The sequence below is a fragment of the Sus scrofa genome, chromosome 3 (genome assembly GCF_054392235.1).
Source record: "Sus scrofa isolate SSC_HxYL_T2T_F1_AM1 chromosome 3, Sscrofa_HxYL_maternal_Yorkshire_Landrace_v2.0, whole genome shotgun sequence".
NCBI lineage: Eukaryota > Metazoa > Chordata > Mammalia > Artiodactyla > Suidae > Sus > Sus scrofa.
Window position 1 is genome coordinate 83,377,539 of NC_139385.1, and position 22,632 is coordinate 83,400,170.

At 48.2% G+C, this 22,632-nt stretch overlaps 1 protein-coding gene across 34 annotated transcripts in view; it reads right to left on the minus strand.

The window, feature by feature from the left end:
• Nucleotides 1-22,632, minus strand: part of DYSF (dysferlin) — a 227,193-nt gene that overhangs the window by 185,931 nt on the left and 18,630 nt on the right. For all 34 annotated transcript variants that reach the window (XR_014841703.1, XR_014841702.1, XR_014841704.1 and 31 more), the window contains exons 2-3: nucleotides 18,368-18,423; nucleotides 17,354-17,445 (exon numbers count right to left, since the gene is read on the minus strand). Coding sequence is in view for 30 of the 34 variants with exons in the window: in XM_085018953.1 (XP_084875079.1) it covers nucleotides 17,354-17,445; nucleotides 18,368-18,423 (148 nt within the window). In the remaining 4 variants the exon portion in view is untranslated. The remainder of the gene's footprint in view (nucleotides 1-17,353; nucleotides 17,446-18,367; nucleotides 18,424-22,632) is intronic.

The window sequence follows — 22,632 nt, forward strand, 5'->3', positions numbered from 1 at the left end:
GGAGGGAAGGAAAGGTCAAAGCAGTGTCTGTGTTGACAGGGCACATGTATTTCCTCATGGAAAAAGAGCTTGTTCCCAAGTTCGCCTTCCAATTGGTAGGTTACTGTATTATCAGAAGTGGGAGGTGGTGACCTCCAAATCTGAGCCTTAAGTGGGAAGGAGTGAATTAAGGTGGCCAAGTAAGTTGATTTTAACAAAGCACAAAGAAAGCTAAACATCTTTTTTCTTTTTAGGGCTATACCTGTGGCATATGGAAGTTCCTGGACTAGGGGTCAAATCGGAGCTGCAGCTGCTACCCCAAGCCACAGTCACAGTAATATCAGATCTGAGCCACATCTGCCATCTACGCCACAGCTTGTGGCAATGCTGGATCCTTAACCCACTGAGCAAGGTCAGGGATCAAACTGCGTCCTCACAGACACTGAGTTGGGTTCTTAACCTACTGATCCACAATTAGGCCAGGGATCGAACTGCATCCTCACAGACACTGTGTTTGGTTCTTAACCCACTGATCCACAACAGGAATTCCAGTCATTTAAACAATTTTATTTTAAAACTTCAGGCCATTTTACATCATTGTAACAATAAAACACAGGAGGTAACCCAAATGGCCAATATAGAAGAGGGGTAAGTTAAGTATAGACATACAATGGAACACTATACTGCTATTAAAAATAGTGGGAAGGTACACCATAGATTTATAATATATGTGCCAATTTTCAAAGTAATGAAATAAGATATCATGAGTCTTAAAACTGCAACAAAAAAAAAGAAGATTTATAATATATGGAAAATCTTCCAGATACATTAAGTAAAGAAACAAAGTTTTTAAAAAACAAAGTTTTTTTAAAATAACTCTTTTTAATAAGAGTCAGATAGCGTAATTGTGGTTTCCAGAGGCTGGGGTAGGGGGAGTGGATAATGGGCAGTTATTGTTTAATGGATATAGAGCTTCGTTTTTACAGATGAAGAGTTATGGGGATGGATGGTGGTGATGGTTATACAACAACGTGATTGGATTTAATACCACCAAACTATACACACTTAAAAGTGGTTAAGATGGTAACTGTTACGAGCATTTTACCCAATAAATCTATTTTAATAAATAAATGTTCTACTTATTATGTAAAAAAGAGGAAGTAAGAACTATACCGGTGTTTAAGCAATAAGGGAAGAGCGATATAGAAGAAACAAAGAGTGGTTACCTATGGGAGAAGGATGAGAGCTGGACAGAAGGGAGAACTTGGGCTGCATTTTTTTTAGCCACGCCCACAGCATGAAGAAATTCCCTGGCCACGGACTGAACCCATGCCACAGCTATAACCACAGCCGAGGTGGGGACAACACTGGATTCTTAACCTGCTGAGCCACCAGGGAATTCCTGTGCTGCATTTTAAAATAATAGTTTCTGCTTTTATAACTCCTTAAATTTTTTTTTCCAATTCGAAAGTTAAATTTAAAAACGAAGCATAGGAGCTCCTGTCGTGGCTCAGTGGTTAACGAACCTGACTAGTGTCCATGAGGACGGTGGTTCAATCCCTGGCCTCACTCAGCAGGTTAAGGATCTGGCATTGCTGTGGCTGTGGTGTAGGCCAGAAGCTGCAGCTCCAATTTAAACCCTGGCCTGGGAACCTCCATATGCCATGGGTGAGGCCCTAAAAAAAATAATAATAATAATAATAATAAATAAATAAAAGAATAAAAACAAAGCATAAAAACTATTTTTTTTTCTCTTTTGACCACACCCACAGCAAATGGAAGCTCCTAGGCCAGGGATCCAGTTCAAGCCTTGACCTACACTATAGCTGTGGCAACCCCAGATCCTTAACCCTACTGTACCACAGTGGGAACTCCTAAAAATTCTTTTAAAATCTTATAATTTATTCATTCAACAAATACTTAGCACATCCGACAAAAGTCAGAGCCTGCCCTCATGAAACTTACATTCCACTAAGAGCTATCTGCTTCGTCTCTGAGAGTATATTAGAAAAGGTGCTGAACACTCTACCCATAATACATGCAGCCGTGGCTAAACTGACACTAGCCCTGTGGGGGTAGGTCCTGGTATTATTAGTTCAATCCACCTTACAGATGGGACTCAGAAAGCCTTTTGACTTGTGTGATTTCCCACAATAACAGACAGGCCAGACTCCTGAGGCCTCACCTTAGACCCTATCCTGTACCAGCTGACACACGCCAGAGCTCCATGAGCACATGGTGAAAGAAACAAAAAAATCCTTGGTTTGGCTTATCCATGGACAAAGGAGCCCATGCTACAAATTTGATTGGGTTTGACCCTTCTTTAAAAAAATCTAATTCCAAGCTGTATTAATCATGTCTTTGTTTATTTTTTATTTTTTGGTCTCTTTAGGGCCACACTGCAGCATACGGAGGTTCCCAGGCTGGGGGTCAAATTGGAGCTGTAGCCACTGGCCTCCACCACAGCCACAGCAACGTCTGATCTGAGTTGTGTCAGCTCACAGCAACACCGGATCCTTAGCCCACTGAGGGAGGCCAGGGATGGAACCTGCAACCTCATAGATCCTAGTCAGATTTGTTTCTGCTGAGTCATGACAGGAACTCCAATCATGTCTTTTTAGATTCTGCATTTTGCTGTTCTGACATCTGAGGCTTTGCTCACTCTGGAAGGACTCTCCCTTCCAGGGCCAGCCCATTCCTAGAGATAGTAAAGGACTCACCTGCAATAGCACCTTTCCTACGCAAAGCAATCAAATGCAGACGGACCCCTAACCCTAACCCTAACCCACAACATCCTCTAGGGGGTGCTCACAACTCAGCCACATTCTCCAGCCCTGAAAACCCCAGGGCCAGGTACCACACAACTCCAGACACCCCGCTAGAGGCTGCCGAAGTTATTCTAAGTAGCCAATCCTAAACCCACTTACCCTGCCTTGCCCGCTCTTTTCGAGGAAACAGCAGTAAATGCTCTTGCCCATGCTTTCTCCTCACTCTGCCTGCCTCCTGACTGACTTTGGTTCTTCCCCTTGTGGCCCCCATGGTGTGACATGCCCCCTCCCCTTGGGAACTGCAACAGATTATCCTCTCAATGGCAAGCATCTCCTGATTTGTTGGCTTCACCATACCTGAATAATAAACTATTATTAAATATTAATATTCATTATAATAACAAAACCTACATTTTAAACATGAGCCTGCTAGCTTTTGTTGGGGAGATCATGGGTGAATGTCTTTTTTTTTTTTTTAGGGCTGCACCTGCAGCATATGGAGGTTCCCAGGCTAGGGGTTGAATTGGAGCTACAGCTGCTGGCCTCTGCCACAGCCATAGCAACACCAGATCAGAGCTGTGTCTGTGACCTATACCACAGCTCACAGCAACACTGGATCCTTAACCCCCTGAGCGAGGCCAGGGATCGAACCCACAACCTCATGGTTCCTAGTTGGATTCATTTCCACTGCGCCACAACAGGAACTCCAAATGGTCATTTTAAAGAGCACAGTAATTGTACTTTATAGATGGGCTACACTCTCCTACGAAGAGGAGGTTGGGAGGTCTAGTGGAGCGCATGTGGAACTATCAGAGGGTGGCCTTGACGTCTGGGTCCTGAGGAGAGGGAGAAAGAAAGAGTCTAGTGTGGGGAACAGGTCTGGCAATGTGGCAGCTGGCTACGACCCCTGGAGAAGCCAGCCGGCCAGAGAGAGACAGCCCTGCCTGTGGCGGGGAAGGTTCAGGGAGCCTAAGAGAGCAGGTCTTCCACTCAAAGTGGTCTCTGCACCTACAGGGGGTGGCAGGCCCTCCATCTGTTACCCCAGGCCTCCCCTGTGTGATGATGCTGTGAGCTGAAGAATGAATGCGTGTATCAGCCCAGAAAAGACAACATCCCCAGGTGCTAGGGGCTGGGTCAGGGAGCAGTTAGAGGGAGAAGTGAGTGCCACTCACAGCGACACTGACTGAGCAGAGAAAAAGACCAAAAAAGAAAGAAAGAAAGAGGAGTTCCTTTCGTGGCTCAGCAGTTAACAAACCCAACTAGGATCCCTGAGGATGCAGGTTCGATCCCTGGCCTCGCTCAGTGGGTTGGGGATCTGGCATTGCCGTGGCTGTGGCGTAGGCCGGCAGCTATAGTTCTGACTGGACCCCGAGCCTGGGAACCTCCATGCGTTGTGGGTGCGACCCTAAAAAGATAAAAAAAAGAGAGAGAGAGAGAGAGAATGTAAGACGAGTCCCTTCCCCCAATACCCAAAAGCAGGTGGCCCAGGAAGGCTGGTGGACGCAATTCCTGCTCTGCTCGGTTCATGGGATCCCCCCACCCCGGCAGACTCTAGGGCGCCGCACACACCAACCATTGTCTTCACAGGCTGGGTCACTCCCAACATTTTCACACTGGACCTTTCTGTCTATAGCAGCACTTTGGAAACATTCCTCCTCTCGGCTATCTTCCAAAAGTCGGAATTTATCATTGGTGATGAAGGAGAGCTCTCAGGGTCATCCTACCTGGGCCGGAAACCCAGCTCTGCCATGCGACAGCTGTGTGGCTGAGCACAAGTTGCCTAACCTTTCTGAGCCTGTTTCCTTATCTGTAAAAGTCATTGATTCATTTGACAAATAGGTAGTCAGCACTGAACATGGGTCAGGCACTGTCATAGGTTCTGGGGATGCTGGCTGTGCAAAATGGACAACCATTCATGCACTGTTGGAGCTTCAGAGGAAGAGTGTAAGAACTTCAGAGGGTTCTTTTCTCTCTCTCTCTCTCTCTCTCTCTCTCTCTCTCTTTTTTTTTTTTTGGCCGCACTCATGGCACGTGGAAGTTCCTGGGCCAGGGATCGAACTCACACTGCAACTGCAACCTTCACCACAGCTGTGGCAATCCTGGATCTTTTACCCATTGTGCCACAGGGAAACTTCCTTTCAGAGGGTTCTTGTAAAATCTGGGTTCACACACCGAACAGCCCGAACTGTGCCTGGAACACGGACGTTACTTGGTAAATGTCACCCCACTCACCATCTCCCTGTTCTCTGCCCACCAGACTGTGTTGAAGGCCACTGTCATATCATATGTAGGAAAGAGGGGCCACAATATTGCTTTTCTAAATAAAGTAAAATTCAAGATGAATATAAAAAAATAACATTAAGAGGTGAGATTTCCTAATGGTAGAATAGAAATGAGCCTCTCAAAATCTCAGAGAAAGAGCAACTGTGGCTCAAGAAGATTTCCTAACATAATAAACCAGGTCCTAAACAGGCTTCTTCCTGACTCTAGCGCTGTCCTTGAAGGATGGAGGAGATGAAACAGGTCTTTCAACTCTGGATGACATACTGGCCGAGCGGGGAGATGCCAGTGAGGGTGTGGCTGGCCGGTGACCAGTGTCGAGCACAGGGTAGGATCCAGATGTGACAGTGCTGGGGTCAGACCAGTGTCACCATCAGAGCCTCCTGCAGGAAAGGCTACACAGCCCGGGCTGGTAAATGTGAAGAGCCTGCCAGCAACGAGAAACCAGTTTCCAGCCATCACGGTAAAGCCTGCATCAGTCAGGAGCCACCTGTAGATGCTACGTCCAGGGGGACATTTTGATGAAGAGCAGACTATTTGCAGAGCCTTCAAGTGTCTCTTAACAGACTTCGAGGGGAGAAAGAACAGTAAACGAAGAGTGGAAAAATCAGACAACACCTCGACAGGTGACTGAAAGAACATCACCAACGGGGGACCCCCACATGCCTCTGGACCCTGAGATAAACACAACATGCCTCTGACGGATCCCAGCCAGCAGCCAGTGACCAAATCTGTTCATGATTCTAATCATGAGAGAGACATCAGACAAACCACGAATGAGGAAGATTCTATTTTTTTAAAGTGGGGGTACTGTGTTATTCAAAAATGTAAATGGTCATAAAAGACAAAGGCTATGGAACTATCTCAGAGTAAAGGAGGCTATGGAAACATGAGGACAAAATTTGAGGTGGGAGTCTGGACTGGGGATCCTGTACTGACGAAAGGGAGAGGGAAGTGCTAGAAAAGTCACTATCTGGGCCATTGAAAGGATCAAAATACAAACAGTAGGTTAGATAGAAGTATGGCAACCGTGTTCAATTTGCTGAAGTTGATACCTGAACTGCAATTATGAAAAAAAAAAATCCCTACTCTCAGGAAGTAGACACAAAAGTATATAGGGCTAAAGGGTCATAATGAGTATAACGTACCCTCAAATTGGGAGGGAGAGAAAGAGAAGAAGGAGGGAAAGGAGAGCAAAAGAGAAAGAATCATATAAAGCCGATGGGATAGGACATTAGCAATAAGTGAATATGTGGATTGGAGTTCCCGTCGTGGCACAGCAGAAATGAATCCGACTAGGAACCATGAGGTTGTGGGTTCAATCCCTGGCCTCGATCCTTGGGGTAAGGATCCATGCTGCCGTGAGCTGTGGTGTAAGTGGCAGACACGGCTCAGATCTGTCATTGCGGTGTCTATGGCGTAACTGGCAGCTGCATCTCTGATTCAACCCCTAGCCTGGGAACCTCCATGTGCCTCAGGTCCACCCTAAAAAAGCAAAACAAAACAAAAAAGAATGTGTGGATGTTCTTTGTTCTATTTTTGAAACTTTTCTGTAAATTTGAAAAATTGTTTCCCCTAAAGCTCCAGAAGGGGCTCCTCCATTGGTCAGTTTCTCAGTTTCTCCCCTTCTATCTTTTAAACTAAGAAAAAACATGTCAACTAAAAATATATGTATTACAACTCAAATCCATTCATCACTGACTCAGCCGCACCTTCCTCATTAGACTCAGTGAGTCGGCACAACAGGAAAGTCAGAGAGCCCCTGTCCTGGCAGGACACACACACACACACACACACACACACACACACACACACACGCTCACAGGTTCAGGGGAGGCTTAGGGGTGCCGGTGAGGAGACACGTTAAGCTGTGCCCCCTCCAGCCCTGTGTGCCATAAGGAGCAGGAAATGAGGGAGAGCTAGACGTCATTTCACACATACAAACACCAGCCCACCTGGCCTCTGGCAGCCTTCCTGCCAGTATCTGATTTCCCCAGGGGCTGCCCAAGGGTAACTCTAAATAGTTTTCCATTTCAATCCAGAAAAAGACAAAAGAAAAACTATTCTGAAACCCAAGGCTGTCCTGGACAGAATCCAGGACAAAATATAGTTATAAAATTCCTTGGAAAACAGGGATCTGGTCAACACTTGACTTGAGGCTGAGAACAATGCGATGGTGAACTGTAAATATTCCTGCCCCCAAACAGCTTCCCAAGGATTCCAGAATGGGAGTCCTGCCAGCTGGCTTGCTGAAACCTGGAGGCTGAACTCAAGCCCACTTTCCCCAACTTCAAGCAACAGCAAACTGCCTCTCTGCCTTTTTTAACTGTATGTACACATGCACACATCTGGACAGCATCCATTTCTGTAAGAACGACATCGGGACAAAGTGCCCGACAGGTGACAAGCAGAAAGAAAACACCCTCCACACATAAAACAAACCAAGGGTTAATATTCCCAAATAATCAAACTATGAATTAGATTCTCAAGTAATCAAACTACGAATTAGTAAGAAACATACAACCAATTCAAAATAAAAAGATAGGCAACTGACAGAAGCAACACAAATGACCCATAAACACATGGAAAGATGCTCAACTTTATAAGTAATCAAGGAGGAGTTTCCATTGTGGTGCAGCAGAAACAAATCCAACTAGGAACCATGAGGTTGCAGGTTCCATCCTTGGCCTCCCTCAGTGGGTTAAGGATCCAGCATTGCCGTGAGCTGTGGTGTAGGTTGCAGACATGGCTTGGATCTGGCATTGCTGTGGCTGTGGTGTAGGCCGGCAGCTGTAGCTCCGATTCGACCCCTAGCCTGGGAACCTCCTTATGCTGCATGGGCGGCCCTAAAAAAATAAAGCAAGAAAATAAAAATATATAAGCAATCAAGGAGACGCAAGGTATAAGTACCTTTTTTCCCCATGGCACTAGCGAAAAATGAAAAATTGACAGGAACCTTTTTTTGTTTTTACACTGTTGGTGGACATAAATAAGGAGAACGATTTTGAGAAGCAATTTGGCAGAATCAATGAAAATGTTATCCCATTTCTAAGGACCTATCCTAAAGGAAACATCATACAAGGACATAAAAACATTTGGATAAAGACGTTCAGTGGAGGGCCGGGAAATAAATTGGAAAGAAACTACATACCCATCAATGAGGTACAGTGGGACAAATTATGGTGCATCCATACTGTGCAATACCACACAACTGTTAAAATGGGATTGGTCAATACCCACTGACCTGGGAAAACCGTCCATGATAAAATGATGAAAAGCAAGGTGGGGACAAATACATATGGCATGACTCCATTTTTGTGTAAGGAAATGTATACAGTTGTATATAAGCAGATGCTTGCAAAAGGCGACAAAGTTTTGTACCAAATGGTCAACAGTGGATGCCACCGGAGGGAAGGGAAGGATTGGATGGGGGAACTTGCACTTTTTGCTTAAGAATCTTTTAGAAATGGAACCTACTTATGTTTATAACATACTTATAATTCTATACTTTAGTGGGGGCTTTTTAGTCTTTTTTTAAAGAAAAGAATGTATGCACGTGCAGGTACAGCATGTGTCCACAGCACGCATGCGCTTGCGGTACCTTCACACGTGGGCATGGTTTCTGATTCTTTTTACCGCAGCATATGGAAGTCCATAAAATGGGAGCTGCAGCTGCCAGCCCACACCACAGCAATGGCAACACCAGATCTGAGCCACATCTGCAACCTACGTAATACCAGACCCTTAACCCACTGAGCGAGGCCAGGGATCGAACCTGCATCCTCAGGGACAGTGCGCTGGGTTCTTAACCCACTGAGCCACAACAGGAACTCCTGACATGGTTTGTCTACATGCATCTACATGGATCCAGTTACTACCAAAAGCTCCCACATACTGGACACCTTCAATGTGCCAAACACAGGGTAGGCATTTGACACCCATACATTATCTTGCCTAAACGTCACAACTTGACAATGGAGGTGCTGTCATTGGCATTGTCCTGATGAGGAAACAGAAGTTTAGAGAGGTCCAGGTCACAGAGAGGGTCAGAATGAGACTCACTGCTGAGAGTGGAGTTCCTGAGAGAAGCCTCTGACCCTACTCTCATGCAAGCCACCACCACTGCCCTGTTTAGCTAGGTAGACAACCCAGGAACCAAGGCCACCCACTCCTGCCAGGATGGGACCCCTCACCATATCAACACACTCCAGGTGTGGGTGACACGCAGCAGTTAGCTGGCCCCGCCCCTCAGGCACCTCTGCCATCTTCCATCCATCCCTGAGTGTGATGGAGTCATGTGCAGCTTCTCCCCGGAAACCCCCATGTTCCCTCAATAGATTAAGCCCAGGTGGCACCAGGACACCCTCACCTCCACCCTGGGGGCCCCAAGACCTATTCTAGGCTCCGCAACAGCCTCACAGGAGATAGTCACCTGTGGCAGGAAGACTTAACTTTCCCAAGATACCTTCTCACAGCCTGCGGTGGCACCTAAACCCTCACCATTAGCCCTTTTCTTTTGGGTCCAAGCAGAGGCTGGGGAATAAAGAGGCAGCGCCTCTGTTCCTAAGAAGGAGCAAGGTCCTGCTGTACAGCACAGGGAACTATATCCAATCACTTGTGATGGGACATGATGGAAGATAATATGAGAAAAAGAATGTGTATATATGTACGACTGGGTCGCTTGGCTGTCCAGCAGAAATTGACAGAACATTGTAAATCAACTATACTTTAATAAAAAAAAATTGCCTTTGGAATGGATAAGCAATGAGATCCTGCTGTATAGCACTGGGGACTATAACTAGTCACTGGTGATGGAGCATGACAGAGGAAAATGTGAGAAAAAGAATGTATATATGTATGTGTGACTGGGTCACTTTGCTGTACAGTAGAAAATTGACAGAACACTGTAAACCAGCTAAAATGGAAAAAATAAAAACAAAAAATCAAGTTAAAACATTTTCATCATCTTTAAAGGTTAAAAAAAAAGCAAAATGTTAAGCCACAGGCTGCCACCAGCACTTCAGTATGAATGAGTCTTTTTGAAACCACAGCTGGCTGAGAGCAGCCTTTGATGGGGACGAGCTGGGTCAGTGGGGCTCAAGCAGCTGAGGCAGCAGGAGGGCAGCACAAGGGAGCCATGGAAAGTAGTACATGGAGGAATGAACTTGCTCTCTACACAGACAGCCTGTGACAGGTCGTGAGATGTGCTTTTGCACTTGATACTCTGTAAGGAAACAGAGGCTCAGGGAGCTGAGCTGACCTGCCCAAGGCCACACGGCTGTTGACACTAGACTCTTCCCAAAGTCCATACTCGTTCTGCTGGGCTGGCTCAGGGAGCCCCGTATGGGGGTGGGAGGAGGAGCAGCTGATGAGGAAGGATGGGGAGCAGCGGTGCTTGGAGGAGTGTTCCAGCTGCCTCCTGGGCCCTTGTCGTGGCAGACACCATTCTGACGACCCAGAGGGCAGGGCAGGGGTAGGCAGGCTGCGAGAACCCTCAGTGCCCCAGTTTATAGGGTCACCAGGTCACTGATAGAATGGGAGTGAATGACACCATCCCGAAGGAAATGCTATGCGAGCGCCTAAAGGAACGCTTTTTGCAGGCAGTAGTATGCCTTCTAGCTGCTTCTTGGTGCAAATCTGGGTGTCCTTCTGTACTGCTTGATTGAAGGGAGACTGGGTGCACAGCCGCCCTGGGGTAGAGTCGCCACATCAAGTACAGGATTTCCTGTTAAGTGTACACTGTAGATAAACAATGGGTCATTTCTTAATGTAAGGACATCTCGTGCAACATTTGGGACATTCAAACTTAACCGCTGGCCTGTATGTTTTTCGGTTGAATCTGGCCACCCTACCAGTGTTACTGTGTAGTGAAGCTGGCCAGTGTTACCGTGGTCAAAAATGAGCATTATTTTGATCCTGGTGTTTTGACAGTGGGATATTTTGACTCCATGGAGACTTCTGCTTCCATATTTACATTTACCGGACATTTAAATTAAAAATACACCTACATTAATTAATTTCTACTGGAAAGGCATTTTTCAGGACAAATTAAATTAAGCCCTTTTAATTTGTTGATGTGTTTTCTATACAGCATACTTAAACTCTCTCCCTTTTTTGTTGTTGTTGGGGGGGTTGTTTGTTTTGTTTTGTTTTTTTGCTTTTTAGGGCCACATTTGTGGCATATGGAAGTTTACAGGCTAGGGGTTGAATGGAAGCTGCAGCTGCCAGCCTACAACACAGCCACAGCAACTCGGGATCTGAGCTGCCTCTGTGACCTACACCACAGCTCAAGGCAATGCCAGATCCTTAACCTACTGAGCAAGGCCAGGGACTGAACCCACATCCTCATGAATACTAGTAGGGTTCTTAACCCATTAAGCCACAGTGAGAACTCCAAAATTCTTTGTTATTTTTTTCTGCTTTTTATTTTTTATTTTTTTGTCTTTTTTTTTTTTTTTTTGCCTTTTCCAGGGCCGCTCCTTTGGCATATGTAGGTTCCCAGGCTAGGGGTCTAATTGGAACCATAGCTGCCGGCCTACGCCACAGCCACAGCAACACAGGATCCGAGCCACATCTGCGACCTACACCACAGTTCATGGTAATGCCAGATCCTTAACCCAATGAGAGAGACCAGGGATCAAACCAGCAACCTCATGGTTCCTAGTCAGATCTGTTTCTGCTGCAACACAATGGGAACTCCAAAAAGTATTATCATTGGTAACAACTATTTTCTGTATAAAAGTCTCAACACCGATTTAGTGTGAAGATTTTTTAAAAATTTTTTGGTTCATATCAAGCTTTACCAAATAGAGCTCCCTTCCACTCTTGAATTTTCTTCTCTGGAATTACTTCTATTAAATCTAACTCCCAGATCAAGGTTTACAGCTACCAAGAGGATTCTTGAGTCAGTTTTTCATTTCCTTAACAACTTCAACAGGTGCAGCTTTGCCCATGATTATTGTATGGTAGTTATTTCTACCAATAAATACTGTATCCATAAAAGACTGCAAGAGTTATACTTATGTCTTAATTAATCCATGAAAAAAATCGAGAGCAATTCCTTGCAGAAGTGCCAGTTTGCTCTCACGCGTTGGGTGTCAGCCCTGATGCACTCTGGCCTCCCCTGGGGAATTTCAAGAAGGGCTCATGCCTGCACTTGACTCCAGTTGCTCCTTTAATCAATTTGCTGCGGAGCCCAAGCCACTGATCTATAATAAAGCTTCCGGGTTATTCGAACATGAACCCAGGGTTGGAACTGTTCTCAAAATATAGAGCTGTGCCATCCAACACAGTAGGCAGCCATTACGCAGACCCGTCAGCTATTTAAATTAAAATTAATTAAAATTAAATTAAATTGAAGGTTTAGTTCCTCAGTTACAGGAGCCAACATGGACCGAGTCCATCATCTCAGAAAGGTCAATGGAGCAGCACTGGTCTGGAGTGGGGCTGACGAGCTCTCACTCCAGATTGCACAGAAGATCCCTAATACCTGGGGGTGTGAAAAGATGCACAGGCCTCACCCCTAATGAATTAAGTGAAAACCTGTGGGCGGGGGCCAGCCAGTGGCATGTGCAAAAGCTGCCAGTGATGCTACTGTGTAGCCTAGATTAGGAATCTCTGGGCAGAATATCCCAGGGGTCAAATAGCTGGTCAGGGGTCAGGGTCAGCTACCCTCCACCATCCTTCTGAGAAGTCCAGGGGAAACAGGAAGTTGTTTAGTGAAGCCTGGGACCCAAATCCAGGACCCAGTCCAGCTGGGTTTGCGTGAGTGTTTCCCATCCAGAGTAGTGACGTTACTTCTGTGCATTTGAAACCTGATTTTATCGACGCAGAGGTGATCCACCCCTGCAATTGGATCAGGGTGAGTGGGATGTGGAGAGGCCCAGAGACAGTCCCCCAGCTCCCAGCCTAAGAGATTCTGAGACCCCACCCCACCTCCAGGCCAGCAGACCAGTTAGGAATAACAAAGTCACCCCAAACTGCCACCGTTCACCGGGGAAACACAGAAACATCACACACCCCAGGAGGAGAGAAGAGAGTAGAAGTGAGGGAGGAAAGACGAAAAAGAGAGGGGCCAGGAAGGAAAAAAAGCAAAGCCAGAGACCTGTGGAGAGAGAGGTGAGAGGGAGAGGCTACAAAGAATGAGGCGGCACCAGAATTCCCTTGTGGCCCAGCAGGTGAAGGATCTGGTGTTGCAACTTCAGCCGCTCTGGTCACTGCCGTGGCAAGGGTTCAATCCCTGACCCAGGGAACTTTGACATACCATGAGCGTAGCCCCCCAAAAAGGAATGAGGAAGCATTGAGGGGACTCTCGAAACAGATGGAGGCAGAGGATGGAGGTTGGGAAGAGGGGAAGGAGGAGGCAGAGGGAGACCCCAGAAGGACGCCTGTGGATGGCTGTGCTGTACCTCGGAGACCCAGGAGGACCATTGGTGAGTTCACTGAACCCCAGGACCGCCAGGAATGAAGGGGCTGCTGCAAGACGACCCCATGGAGCTCGTGGAAACCCAGAGCAGTCAGAGGGCAACGGTCCTGGTCAGGCCTGATATTTGCCTATCTGCTTCCGGACCAGAGAGTGACAACGTGACGGTAGTGAAGACGTGCTCTATTCGAAATGTTCATTGAACGAAGGTTACTGAATCTTTTCCCTGTTCTCTTTCAAAACTATAAGATATCACACAGTTGTCTCAGGTGGAAAATGAAACAAGGCCTAAAAGGACAAAAACTCAGCATAACACAGCTGAATCCAGACTCGCAGACTCCTTCGTAGCGAACAGGCCCAGGTAACTGGATTGAGTTCCCTAGAACAGAGAAAGCCCCAAGGCCCACAACCCCATGACTCAACAAAACCACCCGTCTATTAAAAAAAAAAAAAAAAAAAAGCACTCCCCCTGCCCCAGGGATGGAGGGCAGGTGGAGAAAGAGCCTGAGTCTTGCTTGCTCAGAGCTCCCGACCACTCCGTTGGTTAAAAAACTCTGCCTACGATTTCCTTGCTCCAGCCTCTGCCTCCTCCTTCTCCGCTGTTCTAACAGGTCCCTCTTGTCACTTCCTGGAAATGTTTATTACTGTTACAGCTTTAGATTTTTTTTACTAATGTTAAGCTGGGATTCTTGGCTCACATTTCACGTGTCGGATGAGCACACTGTGCTCTTACCATCAGGCTCTTAGAGCAGCGCTTGTTCGGGACCCGCCCCCTCCCTCTCTTCCATTAGGTTGAAGCATCTCACATACCCTCCACCCAAGCAAACTGCTCTGCAACCTGAAATCCCCACTGGCTCCTATAATGAAGCAAAAATCCTACTATTTCCACACAGGAGAGGATTATTTGGGCAACTTCTGAAGTTCTTCAGATACTTATTTATGAAAGTTTAAATTTTAATTAATTAATTCATTTATTTATTTATTTTGTCTTTTTGTCTTTTCCAGGGCCACACCCGTGGCATATGGAGTTCCCAGGCTAGGGGTCTAATCAGAGCTGTAGCTGCCGGCCTACACCACAGCCACAGCAACACGGGATCGGAGCCCGCAACCTACACCACAGCTCACGGCAACGCCGGATCCTTAACCCACTGAGGGAGGCCAGGGATCAAACCTGCCACTTCATAGTTCCTAGTCGGATTTGTTAACCATTGAGCCATGACGGGAACTCCTTTAAATTTTAATTTAACTTCATGTTTAATTGCTAGAAATGCAAAATTGAGATAAATGCTTGAAAAACTCAAAATTTCATTCAAGGAGTTATCAGAAAGACGTTTCTGGTAAATTGGGAAATTTTGAAAATTAGCTTTTCTGCAAATTAATGTTTGAGGAACTGATTTCCAGCACACTGGCTCCAAGTGAACTTGGTCATGTGGGGAACTGATCTTCAGGGAGCTGGCTTCCCCCTAAAAACTGGAGGACACTCACAGGGGCCACCAAGAGGGCCCCAAGGTAAATGGGCCCTGGAGTGTGACCTCCAACCCACAAGGCCAGGCCAGCCCACAGGTGGCACCGGCCTGTGTCACCCTGAGGGTCCCACTGGCCCTAGGAGTGATCAAAAATGTGTTCTCGCCCCCAGCTACCTTCACAGTCTTAGAAATCTCCCCACAGGGCCTGAAAAATGCTGAATGTGATTATGAAAATGAAACATGCATTTCCTCCGTGTTTGCCTTGCTGGGCTTTTTCAATGCCAGAGTCATTGGGAAAGTGAACTCACCAGAAGGGCCCAGCACCTATAGGGCTTCCAGGAGACTCTGAGAGGTGCAGGAACACAGGGATTCCAAGAATGCTACAGACCCGCCCTTCAAAGAGAGCTCTGCCATCACCAGCCTTTGAGGAAATTACCCAACCTCCTGGAGCCTCAGTTTCCCTTTGTGATAATGACAAGTATAATAGTAGCACCCAACCGATTTTAAAAGATCTTTATATAAAGACTCAGTGCAGGGCCAGACACTTGGCTAAGCTCTTAGTAAATACCAGCTGTTGTGCATTTGCTATTATTATCTTCAGCCCTGTGGTGGAGGTCCCTTCCCAAACCAGCCCCACTGCTCCCTTCTCACTGGGCCGCACAAACACGTGACTGACTCCCACTGGTATGGCCTTAGCCCGCTGCCCTCCATGCTCAGACACTGGAAGGCTCTCCTGCGTCTCCTCTGCCCTGGCCTCCAAGTCAGTCTGGCCCTCCTCCAAGAAGTCTTCCAGGATCACCCTGAGCCCAGTTTTCATGCCTGTCAGAAGCTGCCTGTTTCCCCTAAAACATCTGTGTTGGGGTAACTTGGTGTGAACTAATTCCAGCTCCTGCCCCTGTGTGGGTGGGGGGTGCTGAGATCCAGGCTGGACAAGATGGACCCAAGATGTCCTAGGCCCCCATACCTTGCAGCCCCACCCCAGGAGGGCCCAGTGAAAGTGCCCCAGCCTCCCCATACCATGCTCTGCACCCACTGCATGGCAGAGCCACAGCAAGACCATGGCACTTGGGTTTTTCTCCCATTTTTTGGTTGTTGCTTTTTTTTTTAGAGCCACACCCATGGCATATGGAGGTTCCCAGGCTAGGGGTCTAATCGGAGTTGTAGCCACTGGCCTACACCACAGTCACAGCAACGCCAGATCCGAGCCGCATCTGCAACCTACACCACAGCTCACGGCAATGCTGGATCCTTAACCCATGGAGCGGGGCCAGGGATCAAACCTGCATCCTCATGGATACTAGTCAGGTTCGTTACCTCTGAGCCACAACAGGAACTCCCTTCCAAGCTTTTTAAGAGTTCAAACTTCGCAAATGTTTTGCAGCCTGAGACCCTTATCGGCCTTCTTCCCCAGGTCGCCAAATCCCCCCTCTTTCCCCCTCCTCCTCCCTCACCCCAGGGTAACACAGCCCGGGCACGACGCACCAGCTGACTCAGTTCCCAGACAAAGGCTCCCCTGTCAGCGGGTCACAAAACAGCAAGCCCAGGCCTGATCCTTGGGCCCAGACCTCAGCAAATGGCCCCCCAAGCATGAACCCACCCCTGCTGGCAGCTAAGCCAGCCATATCCCGTCATCCCACAGGGACCACTGAAGCCCTGCCTGACACTCAAGGCTCAGCACTGAGCACCCTCGCAGGCTGTGTCTCCCAGGCCACCTGCCCCACCATCCACAGGGCCATCAATCTTCAAGCTTGGCTGGCCCCGCCCATCCCCCACACCCTGCCACCAGCACACCCAGGGCCCAGGAGCCAATTCAGGAGGAAGGACTCACTGGCTGCCTAGAGAGCCTACTTTTGCCACCACAGAACTCTGAGCTCTGGTCCTGCTATTCCTCCTGCCTAGAGCGCCTCCCCCCCAACTTTGCAGATGAAATAACAAGAGAAAACACTGCCACAGGCCAGCGGGCAGGCAGTGTGGACTGTTCTTACTCTTCCAATTTCTACACCACAACTCACCTCGAGCCCCACCTCCTCCAGGAAGCCTTCATGGAGTGCTCCCTGCCAGCTGCCGCTGCACGCAGCCTGGGCTGCCGCCCTGCCCATCCTGCGCTGGGTGGGGAGAGAGGCCGGGCCGGGCACCTCTGGGCTGCAGCAGGAACCAGACAGCCTTTTCTTCCCTGCTCCCTGGGGCACAGGCGCCCCATGCAAACATGTCAAGATGCAGATGCTGGCCCATCTCCCTTACCGGCCAGCCGCCTGGGAAGCGCTGAGATTCCCCCACAGCTGAGTTCCTGAGCCTGCAGCCAGGCTTCCCCCAGATCTACCACTGGGCCAGGTCCTCAATAAACACCAGCTCTCCAAAGCCCAGGTTCTGGAGTCCACATCCACCCTGACTCCACCCCCACACACACACCAAGACACAGAGCCCCTCACCCGCCTCACCTGTTCCTCCCCATCGTCTCGTGGTCTTTGACCACCACATGAAGCTCAGAGCTCTGGTCCAGGGGGACGCCCTTGAGGTCCCACTCAAAGCCCTGGAAAAAAAGGAGGAAAGATGTCTTCACTGGTGGACTCCGAGAAGAGAAGGGAAGAGACGGTGTCTGTTGCCACAGGTTCCGCCCTCCCACCCCCCGGGCCCTGAGCAGGCATCCATGACGGATGCTGGTGGCAGGAGGGTTGAAGGAGGGAATGAATGGACCCATGAATAGCCAGGTGCCAGCGCTTCAGTGGTGACAGTGAGGGCAGAAGGCAGCAGAAGTGAAGAGGAGGCCAGGCCCCTGAGACCCCCTCCCCAACCCATTTTCCCCCAGTCACCAGGAGCACGGCTGGGGGATGTGTCAGGTGACCCTGCAGAGCCCTCAGGGACCAAGATCAATATGCTCAAGAAGAAGCCAGGCCCCTGGTGACAGCATGCAGTAGTGCCACACTGGTCTCCAGAAGCCCCAGGCCCCTCCTCAGAGCAGAGGCTCCCCATGCATCCAGACCCCATCCACCCAAGGCATCCAGGGCTTGCAAAGACCGGAGGGAGCCACATGCAGAGAGCTGGTGGAGGGGGCAGAGGCTGGCAGGAGCCCCAGGAGGATCTGGTGAATCAGGGAGGGCTGTGGGGAGGAGGTGACTGTGGGCAAGAAGAACAGCCTGCGGGAGACAAGGCAGGTAAGAGGGCCTGAAACACCCTCCACCTGGCTGACCACCGCCAGAGGGAGCGGGGACGGTAAGGCACCTCACTGCTCTCCATGCCAAACCCACATCACGGGATGGGGTGGGGAGGATGGGCCACAACCCTCCTTCCAGGCTCCCGGTGCCAGGAGAGTTCCCTGGGCATGCTGGACCAGAGTCCCTCCTCTCCCTGCCAAGATCACTGAGACAGCCACCCCTGCCGGAGCCCCCAGACCCACCCCTGCAGAGACAGCGGTGGCAGAGGGATGAAAGCAGCGAGATTGGGAGGCAGCATACCTCATTCCACACGGGGTTCACGTTGTTCTTGATGACTTTGGTTCTCTTCTTCACCCCTGCAAGAGACACACAGGAAGATGGAGAGACGGACCCCACCCCACCTCCCCCCTGAGCGAGGGCCAGTTCTGAGACCTGAAACACCCTCAATGCCCTGGCAATCCTGTATTCATATAGATACCAGCCAGGTTCGTTACTGCTGAGCCACAACACGAACTCCTAGCAATTAATTTTAAATTAGCAATAAGTCCAGTACAGGTTAATAGAGTGACTTTTTTTTTTTTTTTTTTGTCTTTTTGCCTTTACTTGAGCCACTCCTGCGGCATATGGAGGTTCCCAGGCTAGGGGTCCAATCGGAGCTGTAACCACTGGCCTACACCAGAGCCACAGCAACTCAGGATCCGAGCCGCGTCTGCATACCACAGCTCACAGCAATGCCGGATCCTTAACCTACTGAGCGAGGCCAGGGATCGAACCCACAACCTCATGGTTCCTAGTCAGATTCATTAACCACTGAGCCACGACGGGAACTCCTAGAGTGACATAATTTTATGATAAATAACTTTAACTTCCAAAACAGAGGAAAAGGGAAAGTGACACATTACATTTTGCCAGTCTCTTTATTGCCCGGCTGGCTGCTCATAGCTTTGTCTGCATTCAGTCTACTGAGAGGTTTCCTTTTAGTTGACATCTATGAGGAAATTCCAACTAGACATATAGTTGGAAAAGGAGGTGCATTTTAATACATTTTCAGATAATTTGATACCCTTCTTTGATATTACACCAAAATTCAACAAGCAGTATTTTTTCAACTTATACTTTAGCTGCAGTGTGAAATCTGAGAGCAGAATAATGAACATTTTGTACTCTGTTACATTAAAATCCATTGCCCTAGCTTTCATTTTGAACGAATCTTTACCCACACAGGATTCTATAACATCTCATGCTGGTCATTGAATTATGAAAACCTTCCAAATGTTGACACATTTCATTATGTAATACTGAAAAATCACATTCCTTAATATCACCATCGATCTCATCAGAAAAGTCATTAAATACTGGGAAACTGGAAGATAGAAGTTTTCTAAAATTCCAATTTTTGTTTGAAAGCTCGAATTTTATGATGGGCCACAAAAGATAAATGTCAGCCTAAAGCGGCAGGCTCACTCATTCATCTTTAAGAAAATGTCTTTCAAATGCCCAAGTATGAATAATTACAGTTTGTCAGTCATTCTTTCAAGTGAAAACAGGATTCCATTAAACAAAAAAAAAAAAAAAAAAGGCTAGTTCAGCATATGCCACTCAAGCAGTCACACAAGTGCTTTTTCTTGCAATAATCATCATTTTCCAGGGCTCAGCAGAAATGTTCTATGCAGGAGTTCCCACTGTGACGCAGTGGGTTAGGAATCGACTGCAGAGTTCCTAAGGAGGCTCAGCAGAAATGGATCTAACTAGCACCTATGAGGATGCAGGTTCAATCCCTGGCCTTGCTCAGTGGGTTAAGGATCTGGCGTTGCCTCGAGCTGTGGTGTAGGTCACAGACTCCGCTCAGATCTGGCGTTGCTGTGGCTGTGGTGTAGGACGGCAGCTACAGCTCCAATTCGCCCCCTAGCCTGGGAAGATTCATATGCTATGAGTGTAGCCCTAAAAAAATAAATAAATAATAAAAAACTCCACTAAAAAATATAGGATGAGTGAAGTGCCTGGCACACAGCCTGCCCACTAAAGGCCCACCCCTCCCTTCCCCTCCATGCCCCACTCTAGTGAACTCCTACTGATTCTTCAATACCCAGCTCAGTTGCCCCTCCTCTGATCAGCCTCCCCTGACTCTCCCAGACAAGAGATTGTTGCAAACTGTGATCCCACACATTCCAACAGCAGAACAACCGTGTTCTTCTAGGTTTGTCTCCCACTAGACCATGAGCTTCAGAGGGCGCACATCATGCCCTCCTCCTCTGAGGAACCCTGGTCTGCGGGAACCCTGTCCTGCCTCTCAATTGGGTGCTGAATGAATGAGTCCTTTTCTTTCCCAGGTTGGCTGCAAGTTCGCTTCCTCACTAGAGGACAGAACCAACCACTCTTCACAGGGAAAGCCAGCAGCTGCCCTCACAGTATGACAACAGACAGAGGGGAGGAAAGGGGGCACAACGAGGCAGTGGCTGTCCTGGGAGGGCCCAGGTACCTTGTCAAAGGTGGCCAGGTCTGTCCTGGCAGAACCACTCTGAATTTGCCTTGTGGGCCATGTTGGTTTGGCTCCAGCATGGGTTAAACACATGGCTTCAGAGTCATTCAGATGGCAGGCACTGCTGAGCGATCTTAGGCAGGGCTTGGAACCTCTAAGTAAGGCCTTAGCTCTCTTGGCAATGAAATGATCATAATAAGGGTGTCTAGGAATCCCCTGGTGGCCTAGCAGTGAAGGATTCAGCGTTGTCACTGCTGGGGCTCGAGATCAATCCCTGGCCTGGGAACTTCCACCTGCCATGAGCATGGCCAAAAAAAAAAAAAAGTGTCTACTTTATTGGTTGTGAGATGCTATCTAAGTGTTCACTTCCCTCCCCCCCATCACCTTTTCATGACCTATAGGAATAACATGGAAAATTCCATCTGTAGCCTCTCTTGCATTGTCCACTTGGGAACACAGCCTGGCACTCCTGGTTTGTATCAATTAAGTGGTGTCCGTGTACCAAGCCCTACACAAAGTGTCTTTTAAACATTTTCTGCTCCCTGCCTTCCCTGAAGATGAGGAGAACAAAGGCCCTCCAGGGGGTTTCGCTAGGTCCTGGCAGGAAGTGCCAACTCGGGAACCCTCAGGACCCTCTGGATGACACTAAGGGAGGGGTTACTAATAGGTTCTCCAGCCCCAAAGGGCCAGAAAGAAATGAAACTTTAACCTGGCACAATCACCTGACTCACAAGACGCCAAGGAAAAGGAAGGCAGGCTGCTAATTAGGAAACAGTTAAGAAAACAGTTACTTCCTCATCGTGGATTTAGACCTGTCCTGTCCTTGATAATCAACTTCGGCCTTGAGAGATGTGGCTTTAGATGTATAAATAAGCAGACTCGACAGAACAAGAGACAGGAGAGCTCGCCGCCCATGCTGGGGGTTAGGGAGGGGACTACACCCTCTCCCCAGGTGGCTCTGCAGGACTGGGGACCAGCACGTATCTCTGAGAATCGTGCTGGAGCCCTGGGGTGTTCCTCCAGCCTGACTCAGTGAAGGGGAGGGAACCTACCATGGGAGGACTCTTCTGTCCCCCACGGAAATTCTTCACTTGTCCCCCGCAACCTCCACACCCCAACTTGACCCCAGACTAGATCAGAGTCCCTCATGGCTATAGGGTGGTGTTTTTCAAATTGTTCACTGGGACCCATTAGCAGGCCATGATAACAATTGACTCAGTTAGCCAATATGTCCGTTTTTTTTTTGTTTTTTTGTTTTGTTTTGTTTTGTTTTTTGTCTTTTTAGGGCCACACCCTGAGGCACATGGAGGTTCCCAGGCTAGGGGTCCAATTGGAGCTGCAGCTGCCGGCCTACGGCACAGCCACAGCAACGCCAGATCCAAGATGCTTCTGTGACCTACACCACAGCTCACAGCAACGCTGGATCCTTAACCCATCAAGCAAGGCCAGGAACTGAACCCACATCCTCATGGATGCTAGTCGGGTTCCTTAACCACTGAGCCACAACAGGAATTCCCCAATATATCTTTTTAATGACAAAATAGACTAGAGAAGAAAATCTCAGAGCACCTTTTTTCACCTAAAAGTACTCTTACTTGAGAAGTTCCTGGGTGGCTCAGTGGGTTAAGAATCCAGCATTGTCCCTGCTGTGGCTATGGTGCAGGTTCAATCCCTGACCCGGGAACTTCCACCTGTCAAGAGTGCAGCCAAAAAAAAAAAAAAAAAATACTATTACCTGAAACTTCTGGTTATATTTTTACATAATACTTATATGTACACTTTGTTATGATTTAAAACATATTTCTTGTGGATGACTGTTGCAAAAGTTTGAAAATAGTGTCTTAAAGGAAGATCGTCAGGGAGTTCCCATCGTGGCTCAGTGGTTAACGAATCCGACTAGGAACCATGAAGTTGCGGGTTCGATCCCTGCCCTTGCTCAGTGGGTTAAGGAACCAGTGTTGCCGTGAGCTGTGGTGTGGGTCGCAGGCGCAGCTCAGATCCCGTTTTGCTATGGCTCTGGCATAGGCCGGTGGCTACAGCTCCGATTAGACCCCTAGTCTCGGAACCACCATATGCCATGGGAGCA